Raw genomic sequence first — 21832 nt, forward strand, 5'->3', positions numbered from 1 at the left:
TTATACATCAATTTTTAATAAAGAAAAAACATTAAATAAAAAGATGTGTCCAGTGATTAGAGTTGGTCCGACTCCCGACCAGGGCGGAGCGTCTGTATCCAGTAAGCGGCTCTAGGCAAGACAAGCCCCCCCCCGATGCTAACCAAGCCTACCTTGGACATGAGTGAGAGACATAAAAATGAAGCTATACCGACTAAGACGTTGCCAAGATTAACAAGGTGCATCAGTTGTTGAGGAAACAGGACATGCTGATGAGAAACGGGCTACTGGAACAAGGTAGCATAAGTGGGCAGAGATGAAAATAGGGCACTGTTGGAATGCTACTACACAAGTAATCCCAGCAGAAGGGGTTACATGCACAGGATGAGGGATCCAGAGTGACAGCGAAACAACTAGTAACAACTCCTCTACATGGACGGCATCAAGCTGTACGCCAAGCATGAACGAGACATTGATTCACTGATATACAGCAGCAACACTGTAATGTCATTCGGACTGGAGAAGTGTAGTAGTCAGGTAGTCAGAACCGAGGGGATCGAACTACCAGATGGCAACACTGCAGACATCGAGGACAGCTACCAGTACCTGGGGATCCCACGAGCAAATGGGAACCATGAAGAGGCTGCTGGGAAAGCTGCAACCACCAAGTACCTGTAGAGGGTCAGGCAAGTCCTGAGGAGTCAGCTGAATAAAAAGAACAAGATCCGGGCCATCAACACCTACGCCCTGCCCGTGATCAGGTACCCTGCTGGGATAATAAGCTGGTCAAAGGAGGCGATGGAAGCCACTGACATCTAAGACGAGGAAGCTCCTGACCACACGTCCAGCACCCTGAGACTGTACACTCGGCAGAAGGAAGGAGGCTGGAGACTAGTGAGTGTCAGTACCACGGTCAAGGTGAGACAGCGAAGACAACGATGGCATCTGGATTTATATTTAACATGAGGAGTTCGTATGGCCGAGCCATTTTGTTTTGTCCCCTGAGCAACAGGTGGAACTTCAAGTTCTCATAGAAAGAGCTCCTTGTTGATATCGCTGTTGTTGTTGTCAGTTTTGGTGCTTTAGACACACCACATTAGATGATGGAAAAATCAAGCCTCTGCATTTATGAGTGAAAACAGAATATTACATGTTGTAAGTTTCAAAACACTTTTAAGAAACTAACACATTAACATCCAACTTCAGATAAACAATTTAAGGAAGAAAAAGATGAGATTGTTAGAAAAGTGTCTGCAAACGTGATTAAACTAATGCTGTTTCATGCAGAGTGGCAGTGACACTGTTTAAAGCCCTATATGTGATGCTGAGGATTTGTCAGATACCAACCCTTATAGCAAATGCCCAAAACTGCCTGTATTTTCTATTTGTACAAACTTACCGACTGCCTCTGATAGTCCGTAGACACGCTGGCCATAGGCATCTGTCTTGTCCCAGATGAATGTGTATGACAGATTTGGTTGTGCAGGGAACCATTTTTGGAAGAGGCGGCCCACCACTGCCACCATCAGGTGAACCTGGATTGACAGGAAAGGGTTAACTTCATGGTACTGATTAATTCACAGAAAACAGTAACGGTAGGCATTTGTCTTAGCTGTAACTTGAAATGCTGGGAAATATCACTCATCACACCTTCATCAAATTGAAAGGTATTGATGTCTGCGTCATGGTGACTTTCAGCACTGGTTTATATCCTGCTGCTCTGGAGCTAAGGTAGATCAGGTTTAGATCACTGCCAGGTATTGATGTCTGTTCTTGTAGAACCTACAGAAGGAAACGAAACACACCAGACACATCAGTACCCACGGTTCCAAATGGTAAATGGCCTGGATTTGTATAGCGCTTTACTTAGTCCCTGTGGACCTCAAAGCGCTTTAGCACTACATTCAGTCACACACACATTCACACACTGGTGATGGCAGCTACATTGTAGCCACAGCCACCCTGGGGCGCACTGACAGAGGCGAGGCTGCCGGACACTGGCGCCACCGGACCCTCTGACCACCACCAGTAGGCAACGGGTGAAGTGTCTTGCCCAAGGACACAACGACCGACACCGTTGGAGCCAGGGCTCGAACCGGCAACCTTCCGATTACAAGATGCCCCATTTCAAAACTATTTCAATCTATTTCTGGTTCACAGTACTGGACAAGCTAGATTTATTTTCATTTATATGTGTGAATGACACAGGGCAGCACGGTGGTTAGCACTGTTGCCGCACAGCAAGAAGATCCTGAGTTCAATTCCACCATCAGGCCGGGGTCTTTCTGTGTGGAGTTTGCATGTTCTCCCCGTGTCTGCGTGGGTTCCCTCCGGGTACTCCGGCTTCCTCCCACCGTCCAAAGACATGCAGCTTGTGGGGATAGGTTCATTGGATAATCCAAATTGCCCATAGGTATGAATGTGAGTGCGAATGGTTGTCTGTCCCTGTGTGTTGGCCCTGCAACAGACTGGCGACCTGTCCAGGGTGTACCCCGCCTCTCGCCCTATGACAGCTGGGATAGGCTCCAGTGCCCCCCGCCACCCTGAAAAGGACAAGCAGAAGCGAATGGATGGATGGATGTGTGAATGACCAGAAAAGTGTGTACTAATGCAACTGCTGTAAATGAAAGGCTGTTCAGTTTACCTAGAACTATAAAAAATAAAAATAAATGAAGCTTCAATATGGTCGATCGGTGGATCTCACGCACAAAGACATAAAACAGATCATAACGATACTTCTGTGACCTTTCTGATAGCCAAAGTGAGCCAACTGTGTGTTCAATGATGGCTGTCCACAGTGAAAAGAGATGGCCTCTTTTACTCCTTCTTCACACCACCTGTCTCCTCTGTCCCTTTGAAATAGGGTAGATGTGGTTAGAGTGATGATATCAGCTGTGTTGGCCAGCCTTCCCTGCACTGAACCCACTGCTTTACCCGTCCCCTGCAGCTGAGCCACAAACCACACTCCACAAACATGCAAACTGAAGTGCTGTACTAAGCGCAAAATTGCTGTCGATGCCAAGTGCGCCAGACCCACAATAAACTTTCAGAGGAGTGACTCAGGAGACTACCAATGACAGGGAAGAATGCCGCTGACTGACATATGAGCTGCTAGAGCTTCACCCAGGCAACCAGAACCAACAATCACAGTCCCAGTGTGCATGCAACACACTGAATCAGTTCCAGATATTTTATCTGCTTCTTTTGCCAGACAATAATCAGGACATAGGCACCTGGGCAAGCCGCTGCTTGTCAGTGAACTGTCCATTTACCTTGGAGATTCTCAAGATGAGATTATGTATAAAAAATTCCATTATTAATGAACAGTTAATGCACGCAGTGGTTCTCAAACAGCATGGCACGCCCCACTGCTGGGGTGCAGAGCTCTGACAGGTGGGGTGCAGGTTACCTGGCAGAAAAGTCATGCAGAACTACTGTTTACCATCGGAATCACTTCTATAGCAGAAAGAAGAAATTTGCAGCAGTTACGTTAATCATATGCACATCTGCTGAAAAGCTGCAGGCGTGTGGACGTCGACAGCCGCAATAAAGAAGTGTACTGAAAAGTGCGAACATGTGGTCGGGTCTGTCGCGCATCGTTTGCAGTGATGCTGAAACCCAGGACTGGGGCACGAGAGACCCGACCACGTGTTCGCACTTTTCACTACTCTTCTTTATTGCATCTGTTGACTTACACTCGCCTGCAGCTTTTCAGCTACAGCCTACACACACCAGCAGCAACGACAGGACCCAGTTCATTCTGTTTTAAGCCGGCGAGGCGTGATTGCAGAGGCCGCTCAGGTGCGCCCGCCTCCCCCACAGCCACGCCGCAGACCACGCCCCGCCACAGCTCTGCAGTCAAAAACTCTCACTAAATTTCATCTGTGTTCACAAGTTTTATAAGACTAACGATGAACTTTATTCCATGTTTGGCAACGTTCACAATCTGTTTCACTCGTTGTTTGCTGAAACTGCTGAAGGATTCACCGTGAATGAGTTTATTATCCAAATAAAGTTGCAGCTCGGCTTTTCTGTCATTGCTTTGTTTAGATGAGGCGTGAAAATCTTTCTTCCTGTCATGTGAGGATGATGTGAAAAGTTTGAGAACCACTGAGTAAATGTAATACTTTTGTTAAACATAAATAAAGATGAAAGTCTGCAGTTGAATCACATTTTGATTGTGAAGAGAAACTGATGTTTGTGGTGCAAATGCAATGCAGAAGTGTAAGCAGTCACAAATTAGAGAGCTAGATTAAAAATAGCAGCTAGAAGCTGTCTCGACATGCCATCAAAGACGATCAGCCACATTTAAATCTGATGATGTATTTATGGTTCTTTTCCCAGAACCATAAATACGAGCAGGTCACAGGAGTTGGTCCTAAAGCTTTTGACATTGCCCCCCTGCAAAGCTCTGCCTAGTGCCTAATGACTGCCGTGGAGTTAGAACCAAAAGAAGTTATTGAATACAAAACAATAGAAAAGAAGACTGAGTTTCATTTCCAGCTACACAGCAGAGACTGCATGTTCCTGATTTGCTTGTGATTCTTCCACCTGCTGCAGTTTACTTCCACAAATCTAGAGGTATGAGTTTGTCTCAATGTTTGTACTTTTAAGGTCTAAACTACAGCATTTCAGGGGTCTGTCAATAAACATTTAAAAAGATACACAATTAAACTCCAAATGAGACAAAAAGAACTATCCTAGCGATGTGAGGTAAATGATCTACAAGCAACAGGACAGAAGCTGAGAAGACTTCTGAAAAGAGAGAGAGAAGAACTGATTGAGACTACGTTGAAAAACAGTCCTGAGGGAATACTCCATTTGGAGTGTTATACTTCTCAGCTGCACTATTGCCTTTTCATTAGCTGCGCATTTAGCATTCATTACAGATCCATTTCATGCCTTTAAGGCCGGCCTCACTGCCCTCCCTCTAATGGAGCCAGCTCCACCAAAAGCTAAGGAGCAGTTTTCCATTTGCTTGCTTTTGATCTACACTCGAACGTGCGCACACACACACACACACACACACACACACACACACACACACACACACACACACACACACGTGTCCACACAGATAGATGTGCTGTCCTATTCATGTGCAAAGACACTGGCTTTGTTTTTTATATGGACAAACACATACAAAACACATGCATGTTTTAATCTGCTCAACCTAAAGATTTAAGTTCGCCAAGTATAACACAGCTAGCACAAAGTGTTACATTATTTTTACATTGCAAACTTATTCACAGACACAGAGATCGTACTCAAAGTGTCTTAGCTCCCATTAAAGTCCTCTGATTGATTCATTACCTGTGTTTCAGGTATGATGGGGCCATCTTCAGGTGAGCTTCTGTAAAATGTAGACAGAGGAGAAGCAACAATGACAGGACTCGGTCTGATGAAACCACTCAGGTCACAGCTGGGAATGTCATTTTCCTCCTGAAACAGCCAGACACGACATGTGTCGGTCACTGAATATGGAAAGGTGAGCTCAGCAGTCACAGCACTGATTCAATTATTCATTTAACCCGAATACATCTGTGACAGAAAGAGTAAATGAAACAAAGGTCGTATCTGCATATTCAGTGCAGTGTCAACAGTCAGACCCTCAGTCGTTCACCTTCTTCATCACAAGCGTGTCCATCACATAGAAGACATTCCACGGCACCCAAACAGTTCTGTACTGCGTGAGGAAGGGAGCACGCTCAAAGCTCAGTGTGAGGGATGCCCCGCCATTGGCCAGAAGATCAAACCTGTCAGCACATCATCGTCAAACAAATGTGTACAGTGAGTGCTGGGAAACAAGACGTGTGAGAACCATGCAGCTGAATTATACAAGCTTTAATAAGGAAAGCCTCTTAATTCACTGTTACAGAATATAAGAGTGGATTTGCAAACTTCAGCAGGACAAAGACTCTTAAACTTTCATTTGTGACGGTGTAATTGGCTCATTAAATTCTGTGAGTGTGCTGATGTGCATCTTGTGTCTATATATTGTGTGCATTACATACCTACAGTTGGAGTGTGTGAGCACGTCTGTTTGTGTGCAGGTGTGTGTGTTCAACAGTGACTGAGTGCGTCCCTGTGAATCCAGTGCATTTTAAAAAGCGTCTTCCCCACACGTTCACACGTCCTCTTCAGCTGACGTGAGAATGAAGAAGCTGTGTGAGCTGAGGTGGGAATGTAAGAGCACAATGTAGATGTCATTCTCCCGTTGTTGGCTGTCCGTTTTTGTGTTTGTGTGTGTTTATGTATCTTTGTGGGGACCAAAAATAGGAGGTTTACTATGCTTGTGGGGACCAACACTGTTATGGGGACAAAATCCTGGTCCCCACAAGTTAAAGGTGTTTTTTAATGTCAGGGTTATAATTAGGTGACAGTTAGGTTTAGGCTAAGGGATGTGAAAACACAGTGTGCACGCGTGTGTGTGTCTGATTGTGAGGGGGTTACTCAGGAGACCCCCCCCTGCTGGGCATTTGAAAGAATGCAGGTTTCACATTTACATGGAGCTACATCCACTTTTACTTTCAGGATATGTTTCACACACATGCAGATCATTGATAAGAAAATGGTTTTATTCTAGTTGTTGATGAAGGAGCCCTGTTTACCACCCTGGTCATCAAGTTTATTTAGTGAACAGACGATGCACAACATCTGTTTTAAACCACTGCTGAGAGGAGACATTTTTGGAAAAGGCACAATGTTTGTATAAAAGGTGTATGAAAATATTAATAATGAATAAGTACACACATGCCATCCTTGCGTGTTATAGTGTATCCATGCTCAGGATAGTGAACAAATGTCACGTTGACTCCAATCAGAGGTGTTCCATCAGCTGTCAGGACCTGACCTCGAATTATCGACACCAAGCTAAAAAGAGAGAAGAGAGCAGAGAGAACTCGTTTACTCACACTGCCTGCAAGATTTACTTAAAACATTACAAAATGTTTAATGGCAAATAGTTCTAATACATAAATAAGCCCATCAAGAAGTGAAATTTCCCTGAGTTCCTGTGGCTGAGCTGGAAAACTGTCTTAAGAGATGGAAACACTCACAGCTCACCGTAGCTTTGCAATGTTACTCATTGTGATCGCACTGCAGAGTCCACTGAGGGATAACTTAAAAAACGACAAGGGAGGAACTTCTGAGTAATGCTGATGTCACCACGGTACTTACAGTACATGTTGTCGTTTGCATCGGTGTTTATGTGTTTTCTGTTACTGTGTGGTTATTGTGGAAAAAAGAACCACATGCATCTGCCAGGTTTTGTCGGCCTCGTCTCTTGTTCCCGTGTTCAGTGTTCCCTCTCTCTCTCTCACCAGTCAGTCATGTTCCCATATCTATTTTTTCCCAGTCCAAGTGTCAAGCCTGCATGTCTTGGTCTTTGTTGCCATGGTAATCGGACTTCCTGTTTTATTTCCACAGTCTCTCGCCCTCTTCAGTGTGCTCAGTTTTCTCCCTGTCTGATTAATTCCAGCTGTGTTCCCTCAGGTTTCCTGTCCTTATCCCCGCGCTCCTTGCTTGCCTTGTTATTCCCAGTCAGTTCCCAGTTTCAGGTTTTGTTTTCCTGTCTGATGCACTTCATTATAAAGTCACAAACATGTCAGACATGCTTGGTTTTCAGTGTTTTAGTTTTCACTTTATCTCCTGTTAGAGCTGCTTTCTCACACACCACCTACACATCCATCCATCCATTCGCTTCCGCTTATCCTTTTCAGGGTCGCGGGGGGCGCTGGAGCCTATCCCAGCTGTCATAGGGCGAGAGGCGGGTACACCCTGGACAGGTCGCCAGTCTGTCGCAGGGCCAACACACAGGGACAGACAACCATTCACACTCACATTCACACCTAGTGACAATTTGGATTATCCAATTAACCTATCCCCACAAGCTGCATGTCTTTGGACGGTGGGAGGAAGCCGGAGTACCCGGAGGAACCCACGCAAACACGGGGAGAACATGCAAACTCCACACAGAAAGACCCCGGCCTGATGGTGGAATTGAACTCAGGACCTTCTTGCTGTGCGGCAACAGTGCTAACCACCGTGCCACCGTGCTGCCCAAATAAATTTGCAAAAAACAAAATCATCTTAAACCCCCAATTTTTTCCCCACAACCATTTGCGAAGCTCCATAAAATCCACATAAATATCATTGCACATACAATACCATGACAATAAGCTACAGGCAGTAATCTAACAATTAGCTTTACTAGCAACCAGGTCACAACTGCAAGATGTTTGAGCAGCTTACATTTATTTTCATGTAATTTAATTGGCAACTTGTCATATCTGACATCTAAAGGTAAAATTATTCCAGACCATAGACGATGCCAGATGCTTGACATTTTTCAGTACTTTACCCATGCTTTGCCTGCTATCAAAGCACTGACCTTATAATTTGTGCACAGTCTATCACCTGAGACACAGCTGCTCCTTACCTGACATTTTCTTCCAGAAGACCCTTACATTCCTACAGTTTTAGTCCAAAACCATTCCCTGCCCTGCATCTGAGTCGTCTTTTGTTAGATGTTGAGCATTTCTACCTATTAGAAATCACACGAGTTTTATCTCTGTGGCTGTAAGCCTTATCCTTAAAAGAGTACAGACACACACACACAGTATATCTGTGTTTTCATGTCTAAAATAATCTTTTACGTTTGCAGGTACATCCCATTAGGGAAACACTGCACACTTTATTACAGGTTTGGTATTACAGGTTCTCCTCTTATGAAATATTCAGTAAATCATAAAAATATGACAAAAGCAGAAAGATTGCCAAACACAATTGCTGTCATGTTTCTTCCCTCTCAGTAGAGCTGCCTTTCAGCCTCTGTATTTGCAGACTGGCCCCTGTCATTCCCTGTTATCACTCTCAATGAATGCTATCTTTGAGGCAGTTGTGGGCAGGAATGGCTTTTGGCAAAGGAAACCAGCAGACCTTGAGCACTATATTTGGATTTTGCTAACATGTTTTATCATTTTCATGCCTACAGAAAGCAAAGCTAAACTACCACTTCTCATATTATGCTAAATAAAAATAGGATACACCATGACCTGCAGGCTTAAAAAATATTAGTCAAACAATCACAGAAAACAAGGACATCAATGAAACCTACTTTGACCTACGACTACAGATCATTTATGCTTCAAAGAGCAGTGCATGAGATATGAATATGTGTGATTTTTCCCTGCCAATGTGCAGGTGGAGTACATGGTTATTGTGACTGCTCAATAACACTGTGTGGAATGATGAACACGGGTGAATCCAGTTACTGCAGAGCTGAACCCATAAAATATGTCATGAAAAAAACAGTTTACAGTAAGATGTCTGCAATATCCAACAGTCGTTTACAGCAAAGCAGTGTTTCCATGGCTTGGAATGAACATCTGTATGTGCATGCCAATGTTGCTGCTTTATCCCTAAAATGTAAGAGAAAAAGAAAAGAGAAAACACGACAGAAGACATGTTTACCTTTTATTAAAAGGATTTTCACCATTGATTATGTGAGTCGATTCAGGCCCAACTAGAAAGTGAATGCGCTGGTAGAAAGATCTGGCAGCCTAAGAAAAGCAAAATAAATAAATGGGTAATCTGATGCTGAAAGGTGTCGTCATTTTGTGCAGTCGATTTCTGACGGGATCTTCTTACCTGTTGAGGAGGCACCGAGGATGGAGACTGGCTGAGCACCTCGCCTGGGTCAGGTGACCCTTTGCAGTACAGCTGATTCTGACAGGAAGGCTGCAGACAGCAGTCTGGATCCATGCAGTCAGCCAAGCCATCTGAAACATGCACAAGCCCTACAGTCACAAAGCTAGCACAGAGTTGGGGAAAACATAGTCGTTTAAAAGCTTTACATGTGAAATCTAATGAACAGCTTAACATGTTTCAGTTCATAGGAAACAAAGGCAGCAGAGCATTAGCTGCAACAGCTACATAAACAATTTGTTCAGTCTTTCAGGCAGAGGTTTCAATGACGGAAATGTACTAATGCACGTTTAAAATCTGCAGCATTTATATGATTTTATAAACTCTGGTATGGTTCCTGGAGCCCTTTATATTTTGCATCCAAAAAGCCAGACTTCCTTGTAATTTTTTGAAGTGGTCTTAACCAGCAGGTCTTCAGCGCTTCTGAAAGCTTTTCAATTTTTTCTGCAGACAGCGGCTCCTTTATCACTCAGCTTTAGTGCTGTCCTCATGTGTACGGAGGAGGAGCCACACAACAGCGAGTGTCTACAGCCATGAGTGAAACATAGTGGACGCTCTGTCACATTTTCAGGCTGTACTTTAGCCAGTGATGTCTGTCAAACCTGATGGAATTATAAATGCAGGAAAATACGATCAGGTTGTGATCCACCATGCAGCCGATGCAGCGTGTGTGCACGTACAGAGAGACAAAGAAGGTGAGACAAGAAGAGCGACAGAGACAAATACTGTCAGCTGATAGGCTAGAATAATATTTAAAACTTTTACTGTCTCAGAGGTTTTGCTTTAACAATATTATTGTTGTAGTGTCCAGATTGAAACACACAGACAGATAAGATTAGGTCAGACGAGTTAAACGTGTTGAAGGGAGGAATAAGGAGAGCAAGTAAGGAGTCGGGACAGAAGGAGGAGTGCAAGGTAACAAAATCGTTTGTCTCCATTAGTTGATAAAAGCCACGTGTACATTCTGCATACAGTGACATTAAAAACACACACTGAGTGACAAAGCAGTCCTCTGATTTCTCTTCCTTTCTTTTCTGTTAACATAGTGATCAAATTAAAAGTAGTCCCAGCTGTGTCACTGGCACAGTGCATATGTTGCTGGATAAAACAGCTGTTAGCTGACATATGTAATGCCTACAAAAGATCCAGTTCCCAGTAGTGTTGGTGCACCTTTCTACTGCACTGTCACAATAAGTTTCAGCATGCATAGATCAACGCTGAAGTTTGTAAATCAATCACAAGGTCGAACCATCTTAAAGCGCATCCTGATTTATCATTTTTCTAAACACTAATGGAGACCAGATTTGAAAAATGACAAAAAAGTAAAAATACTAGAGAGAGTGCAGGTTAGAGGCACTCAGACGTTCAGGCAGCCGTGCCCAGCTTTTACACTTTACTGGAACACAGCACATGAGTGTCTGCCCAGCAGGCAGCAGCACAGTCACCACCTCATCATTTATTCATCATCAGGCATTACTTTGAGCACCCATACATACACAGGCAAAGTAAGTAAGTACTCTTTTGTACTTACTCTCTCCCACTCTAACACAGTGTTGTTATCAGCTCTTGAAGTGATTGGATGGTACAAACTGATGTGTCATTTTTCCTCGGACCCCTGCAAATTAATGCGTGTGGGTGGGGAGGGGTTTTGAGGGGGTGTTGCACTCACCTGTGCCTTTCAAAGTAATCTCCGACCACTTTCTAAAGCACCTGTCCACTGTTCATTTCTTCCTAATGTCTCTCTTTGTAGTCGTGGGAGGACGTTTGGATTATTGTGTCGCTAACATTTAATATTCTCCTTATCCTGTGTTCATTCAGCCGTCAAACAAATCTGTTCATACATTTAACCATCTGTCTCCCCACTTTTAGTGTATCTACACAAACATACCTCCTTCATTGTCCTTGCTGTCGGTACATAGTGTTTCCATGGCAACGTGGCACCCCGCCCCTCTCCATCCCGACTGGCAGATGCAGTGCCATCCGCTGGCCTCCAAGGTGCATCGTCCATTGTTATTGCAGAGACCTGGACAACCCTCTGGGCACAGGGGACAAGCACAGTTAGAAAAGTCACAGCAGTGGGAATAAAGGAGGGGACCATGATGACCGTCAGGGTGAAGACAGGCTTAAACCTATATACGTCTTTGAAGTGAGGTGATGATATTTTTGTACTGAATTGCTGTGAGAGGAGATCATTATTATTTATTTAATTTAGGGCCACGTTCATGCTAAAAACGATACATATTCGGAGTTTCCCTCTTGACTTGGAAAAGCCTCTGAAACGGCACCGAGACCATGATGGGACGAAAAAGTCAAAAACAGCCAGAGGGGCACTGGAGGCCCCCACAGGACTGAGGCTGGACTCTGCTGCACCACACTGAGTTGACTCTTCAATTCAAACATCTGACAAAACCCACCAACAAGCAAAAAATACACACATGGGCTACAATAAATATTCATCCAAAAGGATCAAATAGAAAAAATAAACAGGACTTAATTTTGGTTAAGCTGGCCTTTGGATTCTAATAGGGCCGAGACTGGGCTGGATCGGTGCTACAGCCAAAATCGATCTGTTTCATTCAACAAATGTTTATACCAGCTGTCAGTTTAGAACATTTTAGAAAACATCCCATCATAGTATAAATGCGGTTTCAGATGCTATTCAGAAATCATTCTAACAGACATAAAAGGTTGTTGGTGTAAAATAGAAATACACAGAATGCAACGATTTCCAATAATTTAAACTAGAAAGTAGGGGTGGGCGATATAAACGACATACGATAGAAACGATATAAATTTGGCCAACGATAGAGATTTTGACTATATCGCTCTATCGCGATAGCGCATGTTGATGATGTCATCAAACTGCGCCTGTTTTGGTTGAAAGCATCGCAGCAGCTAAAACCATTATCATCTGCAAATTATGGCGGGCAACAGTCACAGCAAAGAGATGAAGCACTTTTGAAATATGGGGAAAGCCAAAAACTGCGCTTCCTCCACTTCCGTAACATTGATTCATTAATGTTGAATTCTCTCGCAGCTGCTCGGTTTCCATGTTGTTGCAGTATATTAATAACTAACCTCGTATTGTGGATGAATAATCTCAGTTGTTCTCCTGACTGAAGTTTGGCCCGTGTACAGCATCCTGCTATGCGACTGCATTTGTCCCTGACCACCAGAATCCGTCACGTTAACTTTTATCGAGTGGAAAAAAGTTCATCCTCCAGCTTCACTGTGCTAATGTTATGCTAACATAGCTGTGTCGCTAGCAGTCACGTAGCACATTATATACCAGCTAGCCCAACTTCAGTAACCCTGCAAACGCCACTGCTGTTTAGTTTTCTGTCTTCATTTATGTTGGAAGTGACAGCAGAGCTGTACGTTTGAATTAGTTTCAAAAATCTCTCAGTCAGAACATGGTATGAAATGTTTAGGTGGAAACTAGCGAGCTAACTTCCTGTTAACTTCTAACTCCGTTAAATTTAAATTCTGTTTTCATGGATGCCTGGATGTTAAACTTAATTGTTACACCTGGTAAAGCAGCAACGCTGATGATTTTATTAAAGATGAAAGAATTTAGACCGTTTTTAACTCTCAGTGTTCGTTTGACTTTGGGACCTGAAGCTGACGGAGTTTTGGACCCAGATTACTCCGCGAAGCTCCTCACTACGGCAGCCGTAATGCTCTGACGATCCATCAAGCAGTGCGGCTTATCAAAGTTGTACTAAAACATTTTTTAACAGATTTCTGCAGCCAAAATCGGTTCGAGGTCAGTAAGCACAACCAGAATTCATACATAAGGCACACTCTCGATTTTTGAGAAAATTAAAGGATTTTAAGTCCTTATAGTGTGGAAAATACGTTATACAGAAGAAAAGAATATATCGTGATGTATATCGTCAGGCTCAGTGTAAGATACAGAGGATCTGCATTCTTCCTATTAAAAGATTTTATTCAGATAAATTCTGTATTGATGGGACCGTGTTTGGGGCTTTGGGCAAGACTTCTAAAATCACTGTTACTGGACACGTGAAATGCAGCTGCGTCCTTGAGGCTAAGGTTCAAATAGCAGCAGGTGATGATACTGTGGTGCATTAGTACACTAAGGCCACTAGATGACATCAAGGTAACGTCATCGTTTTTTCACCAAAACAATAGTTTGTTTCAACATTTGCCACGTTTGTTGTGTGTGTTTGTACTATTTTCACTCTAAATTCTTTTGGAAATAATTGCACTCCGTCTTAACGTACATTTTCCAAAACTTTAAAAAGTTTATCTTCTCTCTCTCAGCAACTTCAGTACAAAAGTACCAGGCTTCAAAAACCCACACTGGTTAAATTCAGATGTGTATAAAGGCATTCAGCCCCGTTCGATGGACATTTCTCCAATTAATGGACTCACAGACTGACACACAAATAAAACAGTTAATTACAGTAGCCCACATGTGAGAGACACAGACTGGCAGACAGACAGACAGTCAACCTTTGGTGAAATGCACTGATGTTGTACTTTCACATGAACTACTAGAACTGCCAGCAGCCAAAATGGCCACAGCGTGCTGCTCGGCTTTAATTAGTGCAAAATGAGAAGTTTTCTTTTCATCTGCAAACAAGGAAAAAGAAATGTTGCATAATAGGAAACAGGCCACAGAAACAAACCAAATGAATAAAGGCAAACGAAAAAAGTCTCAACATGTCAAACTGAAGGGTTTGTCTGTCAGAGGAAATGACATCAGAGGGAATTTTAACACCCAGTGAACTGACAAAGACTGAAATTTCCATTCAACAGGATGCTTGTTTCAGAAATATGGATTCATCTGTGCTCGTTCTTCTCGTCAGGCAAAGAAATGACGCAGCGAGTTTAAATCCATGTGAAAACACAACAGGTAGACATAAAGGCAGAGCACAAAGTATAGGGAGGACTGCGCGCTCCACAGACTATACTTTATGCCTCTGTTTGGCATTCCTCATTCACAAAATCGACAGTGAGGCTGGCAATCAGATAGGCTGATTATAACAGTGAGAACCAGAACCAAGCAAAGCCCAGAACAAGGAATGGAGATAAAGACTGGGGGGGGGGGGGGGGGGGGGAGTGAAGACAGATCGAAGACAGGAGGACAGCAACTGGCTTATTTAACACATATATCAGGCTTGTGGATGCAAGACGAAACAGGAGTCGCACACCTTTGCTTTATGACTGTGCGTGCACTTTTTATTTGTATTCACTGCTCTCGTGTGAATCTATCTATGGTCTGTTTCGTGTGTGAGAGTCAGAGACAGGAAAAGGAATGACCAGAAAAAAACACAGAAATAGAATATACGACAATACAAGTCTAGCTAAACCGAGCACTGAGAATGACTGGAAAACAGTGAGTGAAAGGAAAAGACAAAACCTAAAACGAAATGGAGTTAACCAAAAATATGTTATAAAGCAGAGTGTGAAGTCATTGTATTCTGGGACAGTAAGGCCTTTGTTGTTCTTTAGCAGGAGTTACCTTTATATCCTGAGAATAGGAGAGGGCACGAGGGAGAGAGGGAGGAAAATTAGGGAGAAAAGTAAAGTGAAACAAAACCAGCACTGCCAAATATTTAGTCTGTGATCGATAAATGAAGATGGCAACCAAAGGAAGAGGAGGCAGGGAGGAAGAGCTGGGATCACAGCAATGAAATGATAAAGAAAGAAGTTGAACCACAGCAGTGTAAATACGTCATTCACATGTTAGATCTCAGAAGAGAGAAGAAGGACAAAGCTAATGACAATGCAACAGCTGTCATGTTGTACACAACGTAGCTTCTGTTAATGAATACAACTGGTTTTATACTGACAAACTATCAGGTTACCAACCTTCTGTAAGAGGATCGAGCGGCTGTCACCACAGCCTGTGCTGCTGTTCCTCTAAACTACTAGATTAAGGTCTTTAGAGCAGGAGGTGTCGCATAGTTTAGTGCATGATAAAGCATGTGCAGCCACAGAGATGAAGAAATGAACAAAATGCAAAAGTGCCAAAACAGTAGTTGGTTCCAAAAGTGAGCCATGACTCCCCTGGCCTCTTTAAAGCCACTGATGGACCTATAATTCAAAGTCCTACGTCGCCTTGTTCTTGAGTTGGGTGTCCGTGCTGTCCGCCTGCCCACTCGCCCGGTGGGGTGACGGCAACAGCCCATCAGCCTTTTATAGCTGAGGTGTGAAAACTAGATTGGCAAACAAAGTTCTGCACTGCAGGTTTAATGTTACTTAACATGGCAGCCCGGGCGAGGTGTCGTCACTGATTTCTACAACTGATTCGATTCAGTTTAGGCTCAGGCAGTCAAAAGTATTATGGATATGTACTGATAAATGATCATAATTATTATGTTTCTAACTATGTATAAAAACAAAGCTGACACTGTGAGATCCATCAGAGGTGTGAACATCACAGCAGATGCGTTTGTGTCAAAGCAACTGAGGATAAAACATGAAGGAGATTTTCCTGGCCGGGCTTTTATAGCAGATGAGCCATGAATCAACATGCAAACATTACCTGACGCTGCTGAGGTTTGATTAGAGACGCAGCTGAGAGTTTTGCAATTTGGTATAATTTTAAAAAGTTTGCATTTCTTTGGTATTGAACGCCAGAAATGAGGCTTTCTAGTCGGAGGTCAAATGGAAAAACTCGCGTTGACAGCGCTGAACACAGCGGCAGACTGATGCGTAAAAAGCAGCGAATAATGCAGAAAACAGATTTTATGGTAAACTGGTCTCTGAGTACACTGAGAGAGAGAGCTGTGCAGGAAGTGTGAGTTTATCCTGGTGGAAGCGAAACAGCAAAAGTAAGAAGGAAATAAATGACAATGTCTTGAAAACACTTTTGATCTTGTTCTGCTGCTGGTTCAGTGAATTGTGGTCAGAGTGACGAAACCTGCAGCTTCAGAATCTGCCGGCGTTCAGCACACGCCTGCGTTCACATCTTTGATCGTTTGCTGCTTTAGCTGTTTAGTGGAAACACTTTTGTGAGCTTTAAGCTGAGATTCAGGCGTTTCTGGCAAAATACATTTAAAAATCACTTCAGACTTGAAGTCGCTTTGTTTAAACTAAAATCGTTTGGAATCGGGAAATCGATTTTTTAAACCCACTTCTAGTCAGAGGCCCAAATCAGAGCTGCAGGAAATTAACTGTTAATTAAAATCTGGGTCCAAAACACACTTTCACCTTTCAGCTAATACTAGCAGCTCAGGTGACACAACCTTACGACCAGTGTTGGAAATTGTACTTACTCCTGGAAAATGTTTCTACCTTTAACTTTTTTCCATGAAGGAATTCAATGTTTTGTGAAGATTGAATCAGAACAGCGTCATGCTGGCAGATAGATAATCAAAACTGGGCTGACTCAGCAGGACCCTGTTTTAAAGAGATGCCTTTTCAGGCTGAAACTGGAGGCTGCATGAAGAGGTTTCACAGAGTTTGTTATATATATAAAACCCTGGAAACATGCCTGCAGAGCACGAGAATCAATACACAGAGCTGGAAGCAGATTTTAGGGAGAAAATTTTTTGAAACTGGTTAAAAGAAACATAACTGTGGTTTTAGAAAATCATTCAGTGTAATTGTAAAAGTTAATACTGTGCAGGGTAGAGGCCTAAAACTCAGAGAATCAGTTGCTCGAGTCCTGCCAGGAAGCTATTTACTTCCTTAGTCTGCCACGCTCTGGGTTATCATCTCTGGAGAACTCCTTGACCTATCTCAGGTTAAACGCTGCTGGTTCCTGCTCGGTCACTTCGGTCAAAAACGATCGTATATAACCACAATCACTTTGGTGGCTGATACTGCATTGCTATCCTAGAGCTCTGCCTCTGGAATATTTACAGATTTAATCTGTAAATATTCTTGGAATAACAGAATATTACTTAAAATAACACTGAAATTAAAATTGTACTTCTAATGATATGATTGCCTTGTGTAAACTAAAGTATGACTTACATCTTTAACGCAAAAGGCAATTGTGTGAGTCAAATTACAGCTGCTTAAATTCAGTGACAGTTATGAGAACATTTGACTGTGTAGCAAATACACGTGGACAGGACAAAGGAGGAAGCAGCTCACAGGAAGACCAGCAGTAAAGACACAGCAGATTTCTCTAATATTGGCTCCCTGTTAAATCCAGAATCCAGGCCCATCTTATCTTAATGACCTTGTAGTACCATATCACCCTATTAGAGCACTTCGCTCTCGCTCTGCAGGCCTACTTGTTGTTCCTAGAGTATTTAAAAGTAGAATGGGAGGCAGAGCCTTCAGTTTTCAGGCCCCTCTTCTGTGGAACCAGCTTCCAGTTTGGATTCAGGAGACAGACACTATCTCTACTTTCAAGATTAGGCTTCAAACTTTCCTTTTTGCTAAAGCATATAGTTAGGGCTGGACCAGGTGACCCTGAATCCTCCCTTAGTTATGCTGCAATAGATGTAGGCTGCCGGGGGATTCCCATGATGCATTGAGTTTTTCCTTTCCAGTCACCTTTCTCACTCACTATGTATTAACAGACCTCTCTGCATTGAATCATATCTGTTATTAACCTCTGTCTCTCTTCCACAGCATGTCTTTATCCTGTCTTCCTTCTCTCACCCAACCAATCACAGCAGATGGCCCCGCCCCTCCCTGAGCCTGGTTCTGCTGGAGGTTTCTTCCTGTTAAAAGGGAGTTTTTCCTTCCCACTGTCGCCAAAGTGCTTGCTCATAGGGGGTCATATGATTGTTGGGTTTTTCTCTGTATGTATTATTGTAGGGTCGACCTTACAGTATAAAGCGCCTTGAGGCGACTGTTGTTGTGATTTGGTGCTGTGTAAATAAAACTGAGGCCAAGATTTCATGGTCTACATCAAAGACATCAATACTGATTTCACCTGTGCTTGTGTAGGTCCTGTCTGCTCAAAGTAAAATGCTCAGATGGCCCAAGTCACTCAGAAAGCCATTATGACATCAGACATGCAGTATCACACAGGGACTGAATACAACAGTAACAGGGAAATGTGTTTCTGTAAGTCAAGCTGTTATTACAGCTCGTGTAAACTGGTTCGATGAATTCGCCCTCTTTGGGACCCAGCTGTAGCATCCAGTAAATACATCAATAAACTCTATCGCTGGTGCAGCTAAAGTTCAGCTTTAACAAAAAAAGCAAAGGATGAAGAGAGGAAAAGAAAAAAACTCGTGATAACAGTGACAAGAAGAGTTTTTAAAACAGTGTACAGTACCTTTAACTCTAATATCCGGATTGTGAGCTTTAAGAAGACAGGAAAAAGGAAGAAAAAAGACATAAATAAAGAGGATTTAGTTCAGATAGGAGGAAGCAAAGAAAAGAGATCTAACTGAAAGTGACCACGAAGAGCAAACAACACTTATCAGGACCAATCCAGTTATTTTGTATTGATGGGTTACGATGTCAGGTGTGCTGTTTCCAAGCTGAGATATGAAATCACCCAGTTTCATGAATCTGGAAGCAATTCTTTACGTCTCTGTTTCTAACATGGATCAACATAAGACGCAACTGTAGCGGTTACAGACGATCTCTACCAAGGAACGCTTAACTGATCATCACAGTCATAATCCAGTGTCTGCAGCAGCGATACAAGCAACAGCTGCTCTTTAGTCGACTGGCTCAGTCATGCTGATGTCTAATAAAAAAAACAACCGTCTTCACTACTTGCTCAAGTCACTTAGCACATGCCCCGGTAGCTGCATTAGTGTTTTCTCTGAGACTCTCTCTGGATGTTTTCTGGTCCCTCTTTATTTTTGATCATGGATGCAGATGAAAAATCTTTGTTGCTTCAGTTCTTCTTGAGGACTACACTGATAACTTCCTGTGACTGTGTGCTGGATAGATATTTCTACTTTTGCACAGTATTAGCAAAAACCAAAAAGCAACGTTTATAAGACCATAATCTTTCTGGATGTCATTAATTGCAGCGCTGAGCAGATCAAGTGCTGGTAACTAACACCAGCTACAAAAAAGCAGTTACCCAGAGCGATCCTAAGGGGAAATTCTGCTTTGAGCCCAGATTAAGATGTTTTACTGGAAAACAACAAAGTAACACAAACATGTACATCCACATTATCAGCAGCATAATTTTCCCTGAGAGCAACCACAAAGATGAGAAACTGTGATAGGCTGGTTAACAATGGCACCGGGACCAATCAGTGAAAAGAGCTCATCTAAGATATCTGTAGTGTTGTTCAAGGCTGTGCGCTACTCTGCTGTGTCCAACTGGATTATTTACGTGTAGTTGTAATGCTAAGTTATGTTGTGTGTGTGTGATCCACTCACCAATGTTGCAGTGCTCCCCTGTCCATCCCTGGTCACACTCACACTTCCCGTCTTTACAAACTCCGTTCTTGCTGCACAGTGGGTGGCAGGCCTTTTGATCACACACACTTCCAGTCCAGCCCTCCTCACAGCGGCATACGCCGCCGTAACACACTCCATGGCTGCCACAGTCCACTTCACACACCTCTGTAACAGTAACAAAGAGAAATTACTTCATCGACTGCAGAACCGATATAAGCACGTGCATGCACACTGATGCACTCTGTTCTTATTTCACCCGCAGCTGCGTCCTGGACTGAACCCTGTGCACGCCAAATGATGTCTTTACGTACAGTGAGGTTCAGGAAAAGCTCAGTACAGATTTCTACAAGTCACTGTGTTAATTTGTGTGTTTGAGTGTTGCTTAAATCTCACTCTTGCACTGAAGGAGCTCAGAACGTCTTTATTTTCCTGAAGCTTGGGTTCGCAGCATGCTAGCCGCTCCTGCACAGCTACAGAAAAGTGTCTGCTCAGGGTGCAACTTCCCGAGGGACATATGTGATCTTTGACCCTGTTGTATACCTGTGTGCATTGGAGATGGATGCCGTGCATCCCGTTCTTGTTTTTTAAAGCCGTTAAAGATGCATGCTGTGCAGCACAATCATTGTACTCTGGATAAAGAAAAAAGTGACTTTGGTGCTATATAAATAAACTGGATAGAAATGAATTAAATGTGATTGCAACAGCGTTTTGTAGGTAACACTACTGTGTGTGCTAAGTTTTGTTAAAGAGTTAACAACATTTTCATGCAACATGCTGATTTCTGTAGTACAGGCCAATACTAAGTGATGATAGTCTGACTTTATTTCTCTTTTGGAGTTTGAAAAATAAAATGAAACTTTTTTATTTACCTTAAATCTTCTTGGTTGCATTGCGTCCAGTACTGCAGCGTTCAGGGCACCTCTAACACTGTCATCTTAAGTAGCTTCTAATTTGTAACTGATTTGGATTTTTTATGCCCGTCACTTCACTTCTAAATCCCCTCATAACACATCTGTACAGTATTCTGGTTTTACACATGCTTCAACAGAAGGTTTCACTCTGAGAAATAAGAAAATGAAATGCGGACATAGACAGGTAAACAGTGCACACACCTAAAGAGCAGTCAGCTCCAGTCCAGTTCTGGTCGCAGGCACATGTGCTGGTCTCTGCATTGTAGGTGCCATGGCCTGAACACTGGTCTGGACACATGGCCTTGGTGATTTCACAGCTGGCTCCACCCCAGCCTGGCTGACAGTGACATTCGCCATGAATACACACCCCATGGGCCGAACAGCTGGGGTCAATGCAGTCCACTGGAGGCAGAGAGGAAATTATCAGCACACCAAACAGTACATACAGGACACATGCACACGTTCACGCATCAGCTTTACTGTTGAACTCTTGAGGGCAGTTATCTGGAGCCAGATGCTTAAACTCTTCAACCTTAATTACAAACAGCTTTACATACACTTGTGCATTTCCTCTTTTCTGACTCTAAGTCATGACAGAATTTTATGCACGAGTGCCTCATTTCCACATTAAGCAATGAATGGATGTTTGGCTTCTTTCATTACATGCAACCAGACCCCAGACCAGTAAACACCACTGCACAGTATATTTGAGGTGTTTCTGGATAACCGCTCAGCACTGCTCACACATCCACGGCTTTGATCATCGACTCAGTGCAAACACAAAAGAATATTATGTGTCGTTTTGTTGGGGTAAACCTACACGGCATCTTTGACATAACTTTTCAGATTAGCAGCTGTAAATAGGATTAACACACACACACACACACACACACACACACACACACACACACACACACACACACACA

At 43.1% G+C, this 21832-nt stretch overlaps 1 protein-coding gene across 1 annotated transcript in view; it reads right to left on the minus strand.

The window, feature by feature from the left end:
- Positions 1-21832, minus strand: part of tenm3 (teneurin transmembrane protein 3) — a gene marked incomplete in the record, with an annotated part of 240891 nt that overhangs the window by 64511 nt on the left and 154548 nt on the right. The window contains 12 exon segments of the mRNA XM_042213353.1: positions 1379-1514; positions 1630-1761; positions 5293-5421; positions 5603-5735; positions 6733-6852; positions 9454-9542; positions 9631-9761; positions 11576-11722; positions 15179-15187; positions 18905-18931; positions 19975-20160; positions 21108-21308. Of these exon segments, the coding sequence (XP_042069287.1) occupies positions 1379-1514; positions 1630-1761; positions 5293-5421; positions 5603-5735; positions 6733-6852; positions 9454-9542; positions 9631-9761; positions 11576-11722; positions 15179-15187; positions 18905-18931; positions 19975-20160; positions 21108-21308 (1440 nt within the window).

The sequence above is a fragment of the Haplochromis burtoni genome, unplaced genomic scaffold (genome assembly GCF_018398535.1).
Source record: "Haplochromis burtoni strain Fernald_Lab_line unplaced genomic scaffold, NCSU_Asbu1 Contig_437, whole genome shotgun sequence".
Lineage (NCBI taxonomy): Eukaryota > Metazoa > Chordata > Actinopteri > Cichliformes > Cichlidae > Haplochromis > Haplochromis burtoni.